The sequence below is a fragment of the Dasypus novemcinctus genome, chromosome 21 (assembly GCF_030445035.2).
Source record: "Dasypus novemcinctus isolate mDasNov1 chromosome 21, mDasNov1.1.hap2, whole genome shotgun sequence".
Classification (NCBI taxonomy): Eukaryota; Metazoa; Chordata; class Mammalia; order Cingulata; family Dasypodidae; genus Dasypus; species Dasypus novemcinctus.
This window is the reverse complement of record NC_080693.1, coordinates 22,643,010-22,661,437: the sequence shown is the minus strand read 5'-3', so window position 1 is coordinate 22,661,437 and position 18,428 is coordinate 22,643,010. Positions and strand designations below refer to the sequence as shown.

The window sequence follows — 18,428 nt, the reverse complement described above, 5'->3', positions numbered from 1 at the left end:
AGCACATCATAATACATCCACAGGAACTTGTTTACTAGGTTGGCTGGTTGGGGGTTTAGAGTGAGGCCGAAGGGGAAGGAGAGGCATGGGGTGCCACGCAAGAACATCCAGAGCGGGAATGGTGTTCACATTCCCACCTGAACATGGTTGGCTACAACTGAGCTGTGGTCACCACCTGCTAACAGGGCAAGCGCTCTCCAGATGGCCACAGTCTCCACCTCTCCCAATCGTCTCTTTCCACTCCTCCCGTTTGTCCAGCCAACACTGAGGCTGAGTGTCAGCTGCCATTGCTAGACCTCATCCCTTCCCCACCTCATGAGCAAACAATGTAATATGAATCAGGTCATGTGTTTTTATGAATTTTTTCTGTAAAATGTACATTACCGTGTGTTTTGTGCATGTAGTTTTAGTCTACATAAATGGTATCATGATACATATTTCATTTTCTTACTTTTCTCCTCAGGTCAGCCCTAGGTCCCTAATATCCATCTTTGTTACTCTGTGTGCATGATCTTGTTGTGTAGACTAACTGGTGTGCCCCCTCCACATTTACCTCTCTATCCCCCATTCATGGACCCTGACATTGCTTCCAGCACCCCAACTTAAGCAATGCTACCGTGAACATCCTTGCACATGTCCCCTTATGGGCTTGTCGGAGAATTCCTTGGTACACACACCCAGGAGCAGTGTTGCTGGGTTGTTGAGTATGAGTTTTCTTAATTTGATTAAGTCGTCCCAGATGGCTTTCCCCAAGACTGCATATGTCTACATCCTACCAGCAATGCATCGGGCTTCTGGACCCCAACACTCCTGCCAGTTCTTGGCATTCTCCAGCTCTCTGCCTCCTTCGATGCCTGACTCCTTCATTATCTGCCTGGGCCCTGCGGGCATTTTAATTTGCTATCCCCGTGTTTTCAAGGATCTGGTTCCCATGGACCTCTGGAGGGAGAGTTGGGGTGAGGTGGTACAATTTGGGAGGCGGGAGGAAGGGTGTTGAAGAGGCTGCCGAGTAAAGAGAATGAGGACAGAACTTGGTGGCCCCTGAGCCCCCCTTAGCCCTGCTCGGGCACCTCACTCCAGCGAGCGGAGAACTCCAGCTTGGGCTGACGGACATCCAGTCCCAACCCTTCTCCTCGCTGAGGGAGTCAGGACTGCCCCATAACTGCAGACCCCTTGGTTTCCGCACCTTGTTCTCTGTGGCGTGCTTCTCCTTTTCGACTTTGGCCAGGGTCAGCTCCAGGTCGTCGATGTCTTTTTTAAGAGAGGAGCATGTGTCTTCCAGGTTCCTTTTCTTGGCCACCAGTTCAGAATTCATGTCTTCCTCTTCTTCCAGCCTCTCATTCAATTCCTTGACTTTTGCTTCCAGTTGAATCTTGCTTTTGATAAGCCCCTCACACCGTTCCTCGGCATCCATCAGATTTTCAGTTTCCTGAAAAAACAAACAGATCATTATAATTTTTTTAAAGACTTATTTTTTATTTATATCTCTCCCCTTCCCCCCCCCCCCCCGCCCGCACCAGTTCTCCGCTGAGCGTTCCTCTGTGACCACTTCTATCCTTATCAGCGGCACCAGGAATCTGCGTCTCCCTCTGTTGCATCATCTTGTTGTGTCAGCTCTCCGCCCTCCTGCGGAGCCACTCTTGGGCAGGCTGCACTTTCTTTCATGCTGGGCGGCTCTCCTTACGGGGTGCACTCCCTGCACATGGGGCTCCCTATGCAGGGGACACCCCTGTGTGGCACAGCACTCCTGGCATGCGTCAGCACACAGGTCAAGGAGGCCTGGGGTTTGAACCGCGGACCTCCCATGTGGTAGGCAGATGCCCTAACCACTGGGCCAAGTCCGCTTCCCTTATTATAATTTTTGATCAGCCTCTTGACAAACCCTAGAAGGACAGTGCCTTGCCCTTTAAGAGCCCATTATCTAGCCCTAAGTCAAGGAAAGAGACACATGCAACCCATACACACACATATTACACAGTAAAGTAATTCACCATCCAGATACTTTTTTTAACCTCCAAGGACATCATTCACTTAATAGAAATTCACCTAAAATAATTCCAAATGAAGGCATTCATAAAGTTGTTTCAAGTTCACTTTAAAGAAGGGAGCCTCTAAAAATTCGCTAAATTTGGAGGTCGAGCCATGTCACGCTTCCCACTTCCACCAGTTGCAAACAGCCCGTCTGTGCTATGTATTATTGCTACCTGACTAATATATTCAAAACATAATTGCCTTTTGACTTTCGACTGTCTCCTTCACCTTGCCTCCTTGATACACAAAACAGAAAATTAAAAACAGACAGGAATCTACGATTGAATAAATACATGCCCCAGAAGACTCTATAATGGAACTCTTGGACAGACCCCAAACAAGCTATTTCCGGGATTAAACGTAATTGCACTACATCTTCCCATACAAGATCTGGTAAGAACGGGGCACAAGTTGCAGGGTTGTGGATGGAAAGAAACCAACAGGAGCAAGCACTGACTTACTGAGCATCTGCTCTTTGCTGGTTACTCTGTAAGACTAAAGACATTTGATTTGCTCATTTTACACATGACAAAACCAAGCCACGAAAAGGATAAGTACCTTGCCCAGGGTCACATAGCTATCAAATGGAAGAGCTGGGGTGTAAACCCGGATAACGTTCCAAAATCTGCTCTCTTGACCATTATACTTGGGAACGTGTGCCTAATGACCATGCAGCACTGACTGGGAGAATGAGAAAGGGAAAATAGGGCAAAAGGTTGAAGAATTTGGGGCTTTTAAATAAGGGTAAATTATAAATGCCTTACCTCTGTGAAATGAGGTGACAAGCAAACAATGACACTTTCAGACTATATCTGTGGTTTCCACAACCTGGATACATAGTCTCATTTTCTCTATTTCTTTGATACAAAATGGATACCCTTAAGGTATTTTTATTTGAGTATAATCATATTATTAAAAATTATTTTGAATGTTACTCTTTCTATTTTGAGTTGGATTATTTAATTCTAAAATGTTTTTTATTCATTTGATTTGTAAAAGACCTGGTTCATTAATGACAGATTTTTATTATGATGAGAGACGCAGCCCCCTTCTATCCACAGCAAAATGTCTAACCCCACTATGGAAGACAGGGAGACATGAGGGCAAGTAGAAATATTTTCTAGAAAGCACTGTTTCCACTAAGCCGGAGCCAGCACTCCTTACAGGGTGATTCTGTAGTACTGGGAATGGCCACTGGGTGGTACCACTGTCTATTGAATGGACACCCGATTCAGCCTCTGAGTTGTGTCTCCTTTTCATCCTCCGTAGTCTGGGTTGCTCTATTTCCAGGTACTTACAGACTGGACCTGTAACTGGAGGTCATTCTTTTCCTGCAGCAAGGAGACCATTTTCTCCTCCAGCTCCTTCCGGCGGGCCTCAGATCTGGCCAGTTCTTCCTTGGCCCTCTCGAAGTCTTCCTTCATGGTGGCCATCTCTTTCTCTGCCTCTGCGCTCCTCAGCAGCGGCTTGATCTTGAAGAACAGGTTCATCCAGGGCCAGTGCTTGACGTTCATGAAAGAGCGGATGTTGTACTGGATGCAGAAGATGGACTCCCTGTACATCCATCAAGACTCAGATTAATGAACCCAAGCAAGGCTTAGTGTCCACCTTCCTCTGTCCCCGCTGGCCCCAGGACCCTCATCCTTCCCAGCTAGGTGTGGGAAGGGACAGCCAAGCTTTGCAGAGCCTACAGACCCCAGAGGAGGTTCTGACAATAAGGGGCAGAGGAAACAGCATGTACAAGGTTTCGGAGGTGAGAGAGGACATGGGGCCATTTGTGGCTCTCCTGGTCACCCGACTCCCATTGCCACCACTCTCTTGAAAATGCTCTGCCCAGGATTGTCAGTGGCTTCCTAGTTACCAATGCATCGAGCACCTTTCATCTTATTTTATTGGGTTTTTCTTCCACATTTGAATTGCTTAACTCTTGCCTTTTTTTGAAATTACCTCCTGCCTTTGACTCCATGATACAATAGTTTTCCTCACAGCATCTTGTTTCCTGAGCTCCTTCTTTCTCCTTAAGTGTCAGTGCTGGTCCAGGAACCCTCTGGTTTTTCTTCCAAACCCTCTCTTCGTAGACTTGATCTATTCTCATGGTTTCAACTGCTGCCAATGTGACCTCTTACCCTTTATCCTAAGGCTTCATATTCACATTGCTTGTGTGTACCTGGAAACTTGCGTCTTTCCCCCCTATATGAGCCCCTCTTGGGATTTTCTTCATTTCTGTGCCAGCTTCCATCCAGTCCACCTAGTTAGCTTGCCTGACTAGTAGGTGATGGGCATCCATATGGCAACAGCAATATTAGAGCTAGTCAAGGGATCAGGGAGTCAGGGAGAATAAAGCCTTCACCCCAGTTCCCTTCTCCCTAAAATTCCCACATGTAACCAGTGAAGGAATAATGTCTCATAACTGTTCTTTCCATCCATCTCTCTCCCATCAGCTCTTTTGTAATCCAGGTCCTTTTCCTCCTTTATTTGGACTTCTGCCCAAGCCTGATCGTGGCCCCCTTTCGTCCCCACTGGTTTGTTTTCCTCGTAGCTGACAGAGTGACCTCTCTGAGCTGCAGATCTGGTCCTCTCGCTCAGCTATTGGCAGCCCCTCTCTGGGAGGACATGCTCTGGGCTCTTTGGCGTGGCAAACGGGGATCTCCACGACCTCGTCTCACCGTATGCTCCAAAGCAAGGAACTGCTGGCAGGTCTCCCGCCCAGACTACCCTCTCTCAGGCCATGCAAAGCTTCCTCTGGAAAGTTCTTTCTTCTTGATTGGCGTGTTCTCGCCAGTCCTCTCCTACCCTGACTATATCCCACTGTGCTTGGGACAGACGTTAACCCTTGTCACGCACTTGTGTCTGCCCCCCACGCATCTGTGGGGGCAGGACTCATTTCTCTATCCTCAGTGGCCTGCACGGCACCTGGAGAATAACGGTGCTCAGTAAATGCTTGGTGAATGAATGAAAGAGCAAATGAGCAAATTAGTAACTGCAGAAGCCATCATCAGCTACTAAGCAGGGGTGGAGCCGGGTAGGGTGGGGCGAGGGCTCTGTCACCTCCTCTCCATCATCCTCTTGAGCTCCACTCGCATCAGGTGCCCCCTGCACATGGCCTGGATGCGTGTCATCAGCATCACCAGCTTCTCGTCTCTCATCTCCTCCAAAAGTCCCAGGAGCCCGGCTTTGAAAAACACCTGTGCATTTAAAGGCGCGTCAAGCCCCACCGAGCGCTCAGCAGGGGCTGCGGCCTGAGATTCCTTTCTACCCTACCCCAGCCCCGACATCGACGCCCTGGGTGCGGTGGCGGGAGGGCAGCGGCCACCGGGCTCCCTGGACCGCTTCGCGGGGGCTCCAGCATCCGCGACGGCCCCTCCCCGGCATGAGGGGACCCGTCTGGGCGCCCCCTCCACCCTCGCCGACTGATTCCTCCAGCGCTCGAGTGCCGGAAGCAAAGGCTGCGGCCGCCCGGATCAGGAGAGGGTCTGCCCTCGCAGGTGCTCTGCTCCCCGCCCTCCTCCCTCCGCCTACTTGGGAAAACTCAGGCCCGCCCTCGGGTCCCTCGGCCCACCGCCCACCAGCACGGCTTCCTCCGCCCCGTGGCGTTTCCCAGGCAACAGGGTGCCCTCTGAGGTCCGCAGGCCCTTCCTGGGTGGGGAGGGATGTTCCCAGCCCCCGCCTGCCCCTTTCCAGGCGGGAGCGCCCAGGGCTGGGCAGTGCTTGGCCAGCGCCTGCCACTCCCTGTGCACACGCCCGCTGGGGGCGTCCTCCTTCCCCGCTGCAGGATGGGGAACGAGGGTGGGAAAGGGGGTCCTTACCTCATCGAGTTGCTGTGAGGATTCAATGAACCCTGTTTAGAGGGCTTGTCACAGGGCTGGATGCCCGTGTGTTCACAACAGTGGTAGCTTTTGTTTTTTGAAGGAGGTACCGGAATTGAACCCGGGACTTTGTATGTGCGAAGCAGGTGCTCAACCACTAAGCCACGCCCACTCCCTGGGAGGCATTTTTTTGGGTTTAATTAGCCTTCTTGAGTCCTCACTGTCCCTGGTTCTTTGCTTCCTTTAAGGACCCCCCTTCTCTTCTCCCCTCCGGGACAATTGAGACACGCCCCCCCCCCCCCACCCCTGGGCCCCCATTGTTTTCTCTGCTTGCTTCCAATCTAAGCTGCTAGCCACTTAAAAACCCGCACAGCGATGGAGCTCCTGGGACCAGGCGGGAAGAGACCCTGCCCCTCCCGTCAGCTGCGAACAGCCCGGGGCTGGGGTTCCGGGGTTACACGAGGCGGGGAGGGGCTGCTCTCACCTTGCTGTGGCCAAACCTGTACTGCTCCCGGTCCACGTCGATGGAGCCGAGAAGCTTCTCAGACGCATTTTTGCTGTCGATAAACTGGCCTTCCGGGATGGCGCTGGCATTGAGGATTCGGTACCTGGGGAGAGGGCCGGGTGGGAGGTGGGCGGCCCAGCGGCAGGGGAGGGAACTCTGGGCGCGGAGCTGGCAGCGCCGCCCCCTGCTCAGCGCCGCTCGGGTCCAGAAGCTGCCGAGCCCTGCAAGCGTCCAGCCCTGGCCATCGGCGGTGACGGGGGCAGGAAGGCCCCTCCCTCCAGCTCCCGTGGCGGAGGCGGGGCAGGAGGAGGTGGTCGTGACTTGGTGGAATGGGGGTCCAGAAGGCTGAGCCGCTGGGGCTCCGGGGGCGCAGGATGCCGAGGGCACGCCTCCCGGCCCGAGCCCAGCGCTGGGAGGCCGCTCGCCCCGCACCACGTGGCTCCTCCCTGACCAGATGGGCAGCGGTGGGTACGGTGGTGCGTTCAGCTAGGGACTAAAGGTCCTGAATGGATTCGCCCCCAGAAGGGGCTTGCTCCTGAGACCGGGCTTTCTAGAACCTTCTCCTGTACCACCCTTTGGAGGAAGTGGAGTGTTGAACAGCTGGTCCGGGAAGAGGAGCATCTCGGGGTTCATTCTAGGAAGGGGGCTATGGCGGGAGGGAGAGAAGCACAGCTCAGGGAGCCCGGCTGAATGCACGGCTGGAATTTGGCTTTCGGAGGGAATGGTTCACAGTGGACTTCCAAGGGCCTTGAAACCAAGAGCAGGCTGCTGGCCTCTGGGACCCCCACCCTGCAGGGCCCTCTCTCCTCCCCCACCCCGGACACGTCTGGGCTTCTGGGCCAGGTGACAGCTGGAAGGAGCTGTGCTTCTCAACTGGAGGCGGCTTTTGGAGCCATCTGGCAATGCCTGGGGAGGTTCTTGCTTCCCAGAGGCGGGGGGAGAGTGGTGCTCCATCTAACGAGTGGAGGCCGGGGTGCTGCGGAACATTTACAGGTCACAGGACGGCTCCCCACGACAAGGACGTGTCCAGCCCCGAATGCCCACAGTGCCACCGCTGAGGAGCCCTGCTCTAGAGTCGCAGTCGGGCCAGAGGGCTGGAGGCACTGATCCTTGGACCGCTTCGGGCTGGCGGCCCTGAACGACCGGAGAGAGATGCAAAGAGGAGACGCCTTACCGCTGTTTGAAGTCGGCGTAGAGGATTCGGCTCGGAAACCCCTTTCTGCAAATCCGGATGCCCTCAAGGACCCCGTTACAGCGCAGCTGGTGCATGACCAGGTAGTGGTCCATCACGCCTGGGGAGAGAACGTTCCCGAGGCCTCTTCATTGTTTGTCTTGGACAGGCTGAGGGAGGCACCCTGACCCACTCCAGCGAACCCAGACTTGAGGGGGAAGAGTTAGAGCTGGAAGGAGGAGGAGGGGTGGAGGGTGGCTGCATCTGCCTGTAAGTCCCACAGAGAAATCATCCCTTCCTCTTGGGGAGACTCTAGCACCCCTTAACCACGGGCATAAAAGACAAACGACTGAAACGGTGATGTGTTTACGGCCCTTGGGTCTGCAGCGAGGCTCCCAGGGAGGCTGGAAGGAGCGTGGAGGCTGCCCTGGGCTTCCTGCTGGACAGCCCCACAAGCCTCCACCTCTGCTCAGGACAGGAAGTGAAATCTGCAGGCTGTGCCTTTTGTGGGAGAAGAGGAACAAAGGCGAGAAGAAGGAGGGCTGTGCTAGGGGATGGCGCGGGGCTGCGCTGGGAAGCAGGGGAGACCCACTCAGCCTGGGGGGGGGGTGACGTGGTCACTCTTGGCGACCACTGGGACCACCCTGCTCTCTTGGGGCAGTGTGAGGGGTTGGAGGAGAGAGAACGCTGCCTGACGTCCCTCACCAGGGGCTCCCCAAGTTGCTGGGGAGGGGTGGGCTAAGCCTGGCTTTCCCTGAACCCTATGGAAATGTCTAGCCTGCTCATAAGCTTCCCTGGTGGCTGCAAGGAGGAGTCACTCTTTACAGTCAAGAGATAATTATGCAATTACAGCGTTCTTCCGAAGCGAGCCATCCGATACACTCACTGCTAGCCAAGCGTGACCATTTAAATTTAAATTCATTCAAATAAAATTTAAAATGCATTTTCTCAGGGGCGCTAGACACGTTCCAACCGACTAGTGGCTACCCTAGTGGATAGCACAGCTGGAGAATGCTTCCACCTCTGCAGGAAGTTCTGCTGGACGGCGCCGGTCTGGAGGGAATGTGATGAAGACCCAGGAGCAAGTGAATCAGGAACTGAGAATCACTGGCGTGGAGAGAACCTTAGAAATCATCTAGCCCAGCTCCCGCTGCTTCTCAGGTGATGAGGCAATGGCTCAGACTCACTAGTGTGACCCTGGGTTTTCTACACTTCACGGTCCCCGTGGGGGAAACAGGGGTAATAGTCCTCTCTGCTTCGTAAGGTTGCTGTGAGGCTGAGTGCGTTAATGCGAATAAAGACCTTACTATGGCTCTGCTATTGTTTGCTGCAACCCAGCGCAGTTATCGACATGCCTGAGTCTTCTCTCTCTCCAAGAGCCAGGAGAGAGGAGGGAAGGCGTAATTCCAGGACAGCCAAACCTTCCAGAGGCAGAAGGCGGCATAAAGGCCATCATTTTACGAGGGGAGACCGGAGCTGCCACTCTGCCTGCCAAGCTGTGCGCCTATTGGGGTTAGCGTTTCCTAATTCCCACGGAGGCATCCTATGGCCTGGTAGGGCCCTGGGAGGGTGAATGGGGAATGCTAGGGGAGATGCAGCGCTTTGCAATGTCATGTAGGTGGTAGCAGAGCTGAGACAGGGCCCCCTTCCCTCCCGGTGACCCTCTTGTTTGGGCAGACAGAGTCTGGGGCTGAGATCTCTTAGAGTCTGCCCTAGGTCTTCCCGTCCAACCCAAACCGAGACGGCCTCTGGCAGGCCCATGGATGGAACCCACCTTTACCTTTGCACCCAGGAGCAAAAGTTGCCTTGCTCTTCTTTCATTTCAGCCACTGAAGGAGGCACTACTGCACTCCCCCCTCCCTTTGTCGGTCCCCCCCCACCCCCAACGCCCTCCTTGCTGCCCAGCCAGTGCTCCGGGCACCGCCAGCACATGCTTAGTTGCCCAAGGGAGCGAGGCCGCAGCCCTGCCCCAAGGGCCTCCTGCCCCAGCTGGGAGAGAAGTGAGACCCGGCAGAGAGGGGAGACGAGCTCCAGAGCCTCGTGGCCCCCTGCGGGTGGGGAGGGGACGAGCGATTGATCGAGGACCCTGGCTCTTCGGCCCAGCCCTGGGTGCTTTGGGGTGAGGCTTTCAACTCCCAGGGACCTTACTTCCCTCTTCTGGGAAACGAAGAGCTCAAACTAGGTGCTTTCAAAGTATCATCGAGGCCCCAGTACAGCGAGGGTCAGAGATGGGCATGGAAAGCGGAGATGTGCCAAAGCAAGAGAGAAGCAAAACGGAGAGGGAGGGACGGGATTCCACCAACATTTACATTCTAAAAGAAGGCAGGCCAGTGGATTACCTGCACCCCCCTAGAGGCCATTTGCACCCACTGAGGCAAACCATCCTCCTCTCACCCAGTATGAGCAGGACATTTGTTTCACAGGGTGTCCTGCCATGTGAAAGCTGTGACTCTAACGTGCCTATAAATATATCTACACACACACAGACAATGAATGCTTTGGATATGATTTCATAGTAGGGCTGCTGGATAAAAAACTAACAAAGAAAACCCTAGGACACTCAGTTAAATTGGAACTTCAGATAAATTATGTTCGATTTTTAAGCATAATGATATCCCAAACGTTGCCTGGGCCACACTTATACAAAGACATTTATATGACATTTTTTTTTTCACGGTTTAGATGACATTCCCATTTGGCCGGGCTGCGGGCTGCGTGTGGTTGGGTTTGCTGACATCCGACCACGCTGCCTCGTGCACGCCCTGGGAAGGGTGGGGGATACACGTCCGCCTGGCCCGCTGGCGCACCCACGCCCACGGAAGCGGGCAGTCCCCCGGAGGCCCCCTTGGATGGGCGGCTACTCACCCGGCGTCTTGGTCTCGTTGGGGATCAGGCACCGTACAAAGTGAGGGTGCGTGCTCTTCAGGTTGGTCATCAGTTTGCTTAAATTCTCCTGGGACACAGAGCGAAACAAGCAGGTTCACGCGCGCACACGCCTCCTCGGGGGGCGGGGAAAGAGCCCAGGAGCTGCCCGGTACCAACCCTGAACACGGCGGACACGGTCTGGAAAGAGCAGCCCTTCCTCTTCCCGCCCTTCTTGCTGCCCCCGGCGTCACCTTGGAGAGACACAGAAGGGTGCGTCAGGGCAGCCCAGGGGACGCGGGGGGGGGGGGGGGGTGTTCTTTCATTTTCCCGTTAATTAATTGATTTCTAAATTTTATTGGAGAAGTTGTAGGTTGACAGAAAAACCATGCAGCAAGTACAGTTTCCCCATACACCCAGTGGGGCTTTGAACCCATCTTTTCCAAGCCCTGAAATGGGAATTTTGATTTTCTTTTGACTTTGGGTTTGGTTTGGTTTTTACTTGGCTCCAGATTTTCCGATTTGAGAACAGTTCACCATGTCTCTAGGGGAACAGGGTGCGGCCGGCGCTTAACTGGGGGCATCACTTAGATTTTCAGCATGAAGGGAGAGTCCCTTCCTTTAGAACCAGGCATGGAATCATACCCGATAACTGGTGAGACTGAAGAGGGTCATGCTGAGATCGCAGTCCCTGTCAGCAGTTTCCCTCCTTGAGTCCCTGGTTATTTCTGAATGAGGAAGTAACTGAAAGTAATAGACGGAATTTTTCTTGTCTGAAAGAAATGACACTACTTGCCGACTTGATCTGGTGTCAGTGATATTTGGTCTACTTTTTCTGAAGGGCTCAATTTCAAATTTAGCCCCCCCAAACTTAAGGCTTCTCCTCTCACTCCACCTCTTTGTCCCCAGGGTCTAGCATGCCTGTATATGGGGGGGAAGGGGAAGTCAGGAAATCCACTTATTTTTCCACTTAGGCCTATATTTAGAGTCTTGGTGCTATGGCTAAGTAAGGCTGTGTAATACAGCCACAGAGATCACTGGTCAGGTTCAAAGAAAGTGATGTTCCTCATTCGAATTTAAACCTGTGTCCGTGGGTTATATTCTACTGCCCAGAGTGCACTAAAAATGGGTTTTTAAAAATAATCTCTTAATTCTAACAAATAGCATGATCATATTGCATTTATCTTCAAGTCAAAGCATTAATTTGTTGACTTTTTAATACACATTTTTAAATGGCCCCAAATTTAAAAAACTGTTTTGGCGGACCTTTCTTTTAAAAAATATGCTGGGAACCTTAAAATAGTGGTACTTGCTGTTCTACTGCTTTGGAAAATAGTTTCACAGTTCCTCAAAAAGTTAGGCATAGATTTACTGTAAATCCAGCAATTACAGTCCTACATATGTGTATGCCCGAGAGAACTGAAAATATGCTTCCACTCAAAAACTTGTATACAAATGTTCATAGCAGCATTATTCACAATAGCCCAAAAGTGAAAACAACCCAAATATCCTTCAAGTGACGAATGCATAAACAAAATGTGGTCTATCTCTGTAATGGAATATTCTTCTAATCAAAAAAAGGAATAAAGTACTGATACATGCTACAACATGAGAGACTCTTGAAAGTATTATGCTAAATTAAGGAAGCCAGACACAAAAGACTACATACTGTCTGATTCCATTTCTATAAAATATTGACAATAGGCAAATTCACAGAGACGGACAGTAGATCAGTGGTTGCCAGGAGGTGACTACTTATGGGTAATGGATTTCTTTTTGGGGTGATGAAAATGCTCTGGAATTAGACAGTGGTGAGAGCTGCGGGGCCTTGTAAATATACGAAAATCCCCTGGGCTGCACACTTTAAAAGGGTGAATTTTATGGTATGTGAATTATGTCTCAAATAAAAAAATTTTTTTAAAGTGGTACTAGCTATCTTGCCCAGAGTTAGAACCTCCACAGTACTTACTCTCTTAAGCCAGAGGACGAATAAGAGTAAGAGAAAGAAAAATGGAGATAAGAGACCGGCAATGAGTCACACATGACCTGAAGCTCGTGTTTGGCTCCCGGTTGTTAGCAGTTCTGGGGTACAAGTAATTACTCAGAGCTTTATCAAAGGAGATCGTGGACTTTCACCTGCTTCTGCAGCAGCATAGCTGGAGAAAAGGAAGGAGAGCAGCTTCAGCGAAGACTTCTGGTACAGCCCCACCACGGTCTCGTTCAGGGGGTCCTTGTTCTTGTCCAGCCAGCCTGCAATGTTGTAGTCCACGGTGCCGGCGTAGTGCACCAGCGAGAAGTGCGCCTCGGCCCTGCCTTTCACCACCTTGGGCTTCTGGAAGTTGCTGGACTTGCCCAGGTGCTGGTCGTACAGCTTGTTCTTGAAGGAGGTGTCTGTTGCCTTGGGGAACATGCACTCCTCTTCCAGGATGGAGAAGATGCCCATGGGCTGGAAGAGGGGCGGCAGAGACGTTTTGTGAGTATTTTCTAGCAAATCCTAATGATTCCATAGACAACTTCTTTGGTGCCATCACTCTGTTGTTAGGAATGCTGCAAGGTGAGCTCTGTGTGGTGTGCTGTTGTACCCCCAACTCCCCAGGACAGCTAGGCATATAGTATGTGCTCGATTAATATTTACTGCACAAAAGTACATGGAATGGAAAATTATGTGTATATAAACGTAGCTCACTTGTAGCAATAGATTTTTTCATTTAGAAAATGTTATTGAAGTTTAATGTTCATGAAAAACAGTAAGTATTTAGTAAAGGCTGTGAACTTGTGAAACAAAGATGCATATCATCATACAGAGCTCCCATACATCACCCTACCACCAATACCTTCCATTGCTGTGAAACATCTTACTACTAACTATAGTCCATATCTTACATCTGGTGTATTTTCCCCCAACCCACCCAATTATTATTACCTTGTATTAGTGTTATATATTTGTTATAGTTCATGAGAGAACATTCTCATATTTGTTAACCACAGCCCATCTTCCAGCACAGGATTTACTGTGTTATACAGTCCCATGCTTTGTACAATTCTTTTAGAGTGCACACTTAGTGGCTCTCATTTTCATCATGGAGTTGTGCTGTCGTCATCACAGCCAATTTTAGAAGCAATAGAATTTTTAAAAATGCAAAGTTATGTCTAATTTTTTAAAATGCAAAGTTATATCTATAGCCATAAAGTAATATGCGTAATATTTTAAACAATGATGCCTGAATTTCTTAGTGGCCACCTTAGGAAGATATACTCATTCCAATATTATCAGTGCCCACATCACTTTTTAAAACTTTAATCTCCTCTCTTGTTTTTATAGTAATGCCCCTCCAAGAACCCCACATGGCCCTTCCTCCTTGGGTGTTTGGGCAGGTCAGATGGGCAAGAATGCTTCAGTCCCTGACAGACATCTGCTCACATTCTTGGGGCTAGCAGAGCCTTTAGGTTTTCACCACCCATGCACATCTCTAGGGCAACAGATTCTGGGGGCTTTGCAGCTCTTATTTTCTCTGCACAAGAGGATTCAGTGATCTGAAGGCTCACAGCCTCAGGGAGTGGGGTTAGGGACCAACCTACTACCAGAGAAGAGTTAGGGCAATGAGGCGATGGCCCCAAACAAGGAGGAGCTGTCCCTGGGGGGCAGCATTTCTCTACCTTCTCGATGAGCTCGATGCAGGCAGCCAGGTCCATCCCAAAGTCAATGAACTCCCACTCGATGCCTTCCTTCTTGTACTCCTCCTGCTCCAGCACGAACATGTGGTGGTTGAAAAACTGTTGCAGCTTCTCGTTGGTGAAGTTGATGCACAGCTGCTCCAGGCTGTTGAACTGGGTGTTTCACATACCAAAGAATTTGAGTGAGTATGAAAAACCCGGTAGGGATGCAGAGACAAAGTGGAAGGGCCCAAACTCACATCGAAGATCTCAAAGCCAGCAATGTCCAAGACCCCGATGAAGTACTGCCGGGGCTGCTTGGTGTCCAGCTGCTGGTTGATGCGGGTGACCATCCACAGGAACATCTTCTCGTAGATGGCTTTGGCCAGAGCACCCACCGAGTTGGTCACCTTGAAAAAGGAAGTGAATATATTAGGTTAGAACAGATCACCCAGAAGGAGAGCCGCCCAGCGTGAAAGGAAGTGCAGCCTGCCCAGGAATGGCGCCGCACACACGGAGAGCTGACACAACAAGATGACACAACAAAAAGAAACACAGATTCCTGTGCTGCTGACGACAGAAGCGGACAAAGAAGAACACGTAGCAAATAGATACAGAGAACAGACAACTGGGATGGGGGGGTGGGAAGGGAAGGGGAGAGAAATAAATAAATAAATCTTTGGGAAAAAAAAAAAAAGAACAGATCAGGTTGACATCTTTTGGGTCAAAAAAGAGTCATGTATTTCCACTTAAACTCAAATGCTTCTTGAGGAATGTGTCCAGCTGATGAGGTTCCCTTTTCTTTGAGAACTAGCCCACTTACAAAGGTAGTTTTCTAACAACCATGGCTATAATGCATCATTCCAGTCCCTGGCCATACTTAACTGGACTGGAGGTGGACACTTGATGATCCAAGTTAGGTTAATCAGAGTATCTCTCCTGAGAACTTGAAATTGGGATCAAAAGACATTGGTCTTGAGAAATAAAATATGGTATATACATGCAATGGAATATTATGTAGGCATAAAAAGGGATGAAGTTCTGATACATGGTACAGCATGGATGAATCTTGAAAACATCATGTTGGGTGAAATAAGCCAGGCACAAAAGGACACATGCTGTATGATCTCACTTATATGAAATACCTAGAATAAAAAATTTCAGAGATAGAAAGTCTCTGGGGAAGGAACTGGGATTGGCCAGCTGACTCCAGAGATACCTTAAGTTCTTGGTTCCAGACCCTCATGGGTCTAACATTTCGCCTCAATTTGCATTCCTTGAGTTACACCTGTAGCCTAAGAATGAAGTCAGTTTAATATGTTCTTCTGATACCTGCAACTCAAAGAGCTGTAAAGTGATAGTTAAAATAGTCGTTTACCTCCATCAGCTGAATTTAGAGCATCTCCATTACCTGCTGGACGTTTTGACCTTTAGTGACATATTCGTTTCCAACCTTCACCCTTGGATAGCACAGACCCTTCAGCATTTCCGCAGAATTCAGGCCCATCAGGTATCCGGCTTTGTCGGCCACTGAGGGAAGAGGGGAAAATGACATCATGCAAGCACAGCAGCCTCTGAAGTATCCAGTCAGGCCCTGGCTCTTCCCAGGAGTGTTTTCTAGAATCTTTTTTATGTCATCCTACGTGCGCCTGGGATAATGAAGCTTCCATCCTGTAATCCATGGCCAGGTTTTCAAGAACTGCCAATTTGCCTTTAGGGGCAATGCTTTACAATGATAAGTTTCTTGGTCATTTGTGACCTACTGATATTTCCATTTCATAAAAGAAGATATTTAATTACATGGTCGTCCCTGGAGTCTCATAATACAACAAAATGTATTTAAGTAAAGGAAGCAGCACTTGGACAACTGACAATACATGTTAGGTGCTTTCCTAATTTATGCAGGGTGCCTTGCTAAGGCTGAAAGAGAGTAAAATCCTTGATCTAGTCCTTAAGGGTATGGAGACTAGTTGGGGTGACAAGTTAATGACATAAGGGTAGTATTTGTTCTGTACTTAACAAGAGGTCAAACATGTCCCCTATCCTGTGTTCAAATACCCACTCTTTTTGTCTTGCCCATTTAAGGGACAATACCTTTATTCTTCTAGTCACTTAATCTTGAAAGCTTGGAGGTGACACATCCTTCTCTCTCACCCTTGACATGCCTGCGTTTGGACAGGCACTGAGCTCTGCTCATTTCACCTTCAAAACCTCTGGCATCTCCGTCGTTTCTAAGAGTACAGTGGCAAAGAGCCTGGGCACTAGGGACAGACCGCCTGGGCTCACGTTCTGGTCTTGGACCTTTGTGGCTCAGTTTCGTCATCTCTTAAATGGGGATGGTAACAGTGCCCATGTTAGAGTTGTCGGGAAGTGTGCCTGGTGCCTACTGAGCGCTTGGCAGACCCAGAGCTGCCGAAGCCCCTGGTACAGCTGTCCACTTCCCCCTTTGCAGGCAACTCCTATTCCTAAGCACGGAATTTGTCTCTGCCAGGGCTGGCAAGAACTGGGGGAAGCTGGCACAAATGACTGGGCCAGTGGTTGGAAGGACCCTGGGACCCCACCTTGCTAAGGAGGGTCTCCCGCTCTGAGTCTGACCGCTCAGAGCGTCAGGTCATCACACGTATCTCTCCTGCTACTTGGAGGCTCGATCGCTTCCATTGCTACCAAATACATTCGGAACACTTTATCCTGGCACCCCAGGCCTTCCCAAACTGATGCCAAAACAATCAATTTTTACTTCCTACAAATCCCCTAGAGCCAAAGTGGACCACTCTGCTCCTCCGTTCCTGTTACAGTCCCCCATCAGCCCCCCTTGAGCCTGACCTTGCCTCCACTGACACTTTTCAGAACCCTACGTATCCTTTAAAGTCCAGATCACAGCCCCCTCCTCTAGGACGCCTTCCACAATTACTTCCGTAATTAGTCAGAAGTGCTTCCTTCTCTCTTGTTCCTTTGCACCTACCACTGTGGTAGGCAGGATTTGAGGATGCCCAAGACTCCCGCCCCCTGGTGTACCGTCTGCGTTTAACCCCGTCCCTTGACTGTGGGTGCAACCTGTGAAAAGGACAGGGTATCACTCCCATGATGGGTTTACCATTCCTTTGATGTTGAATTCATCAAACGGGAGATTATTCCAGGCCTAACGCAACAGGTGAGCCTGTATGGGTCAGGGATAGGGTCATGCCTGTTTTCCTGGCCTTGAATTTACGGCTACAATCCCCTTTTATTATGAGGATTTGAGACATGCTACTCCACGCCTTTTAGGGAGGACATCAGGAGGCAGAGCTTCTCTCGGGGAGGAGCCTGGCAGGATGACCTGTGAGTGTGACGTCCCGTGAGCAGGGCACCTGCTGCTGTTCAGCCCCTCCCACTGCCCCCTGCTCTATTTCCAGACCTTTTAGGGACAGGCAAGGGGTGATGGAAGGGTCCTAGAGAGGAGAGCTATGGGGAGGAAGATTTGTTCACCAGTCCTTGGTTCAGGGAAAAGTTCAACCGATGTCAGAGGTGGAAGGGAAAGTGATGGGGGAAGAAAACCCGGCTGCCATCCTGTTTTAGACCTGGCCGACTTGGATAGCCTTCCAGACATTCATCACCATGTGCACAGAGAGAAAGTGAAGTTCCCTTAACAATACCCTCTCTTAAAAGTCGACCTTGAAAAAACAGGTAGGCTGCTGATGAGAGGTAGCAGAGTGGAAGGTGACTGTTCGTTTAAAGGAGTGATGCATCATTTTTTTCAAGGATTTGCTGGGATAGGACACCTTGATGGAGGGGATCAACTTTGCCAGTGCATGGATGATAAGCTTTGAACAGATCAAATCCAGTTTACACAGTTCTTATCTCAAGAGGCGTTGGCCACACCTGGACGCGGGTGGGGGTGGGTTCCTCTCGGGGCTGCGGTTACCTTCAGTGCCGTCCGGCTCTGCCTGCTCCTCCCGCTGCTTCTGCTTGAACTTCAGGTTGCCATGGTGCATCACCGCACCCGTCAGCTTGTAGATGCCCACTCTCTCTTCTGGGCTGAAGCCCAGGATGTCAATGGCATTCTGGGGAGGAAAAGGAGAGCTGTCCCAGGGGGACTCAGGGACCCATAAACAGCTTTTTTTTTTTTTTTCCTGGCAAAGAGCTCACTCCCTTTCTCAGAGTGTATGGATTGGACCAGAATACATGGATGACATCTGGAGGGTGGTAAGCTTGGGTTTAAAAGCCAGATGACACAACAAAAAGAGACACAGATTCCTGGTGCCGCTGGCAAGAATACAAGCGGGCACAGAAAAACACACAGCAAATGGACACAGAGAGCAGACAAAGGGGAGGGGGAGAAGCGGAGAGAAATAAAGCAAAACAAAACAAAGCAAAACAAAAAAACCCGTTTGTCTAATTTAGCATGTTTATGTGACTGGGT

General features: G+C 50.5%; 1 protein-coding gene across 1 annotated transcript in view; it reads right to left on the bottom strand.

The window, feature by feature from the left end:
* Window positions 1–18,428, bottom strand: part of LOC101418957 (myosin-13) — a 49,335-nt gene that overhangs the window by 20,675 nt on the left and 10,232 nt on the right. The window contains exons 10-21 of the mRNA XM_058283480.1: window positions 17,931–18,069; window positions 15,441–15,559; window positions 14,290–14,439; window positions 14,033–14,203; window positions 12,512–12,821; window positions 10,556–10,629; window positions 10,379–10,466; window positions 7,517–7,634; window positions 6,322–6,445; window positions 5,080–5,216; window positions 3,330–3,585; window positions 1,187–1,429 (exon numbers count right to left, since the gene is read on the bottom strand). Coding sequence (XP_058139463.1) covers window positions 1,187–1,429; window positions 3,330–3,585; window positions 5,080–5,216; window positions 6,322–6,445; window positions 7,517–7,634; window positions 10,379–10,466; window positions 10,556–10,629; window positions 12,512–12,821; window positions 14,033–14,203; window positions 14,290–14,439; window positions 15,441–15,559; window positions 17,931–18,069 — 1,929 coding nt within the window. The remainder of the gene's footprint in view (window positions 1–1,186; window positions 1,430–3,329; window positions 3,586–5,079; window positions 5,217–6,321; window positions 6,446–7,516; window positions 7,635–10,378; window positions 10,467–10,555; window positions 10,630–12,511; window positions 12,822–14,032; window positions 14,204–14,289; window positions 14,440–15,440; window positions 15,560–17,930; window positions 18,070–18,428) is intronic.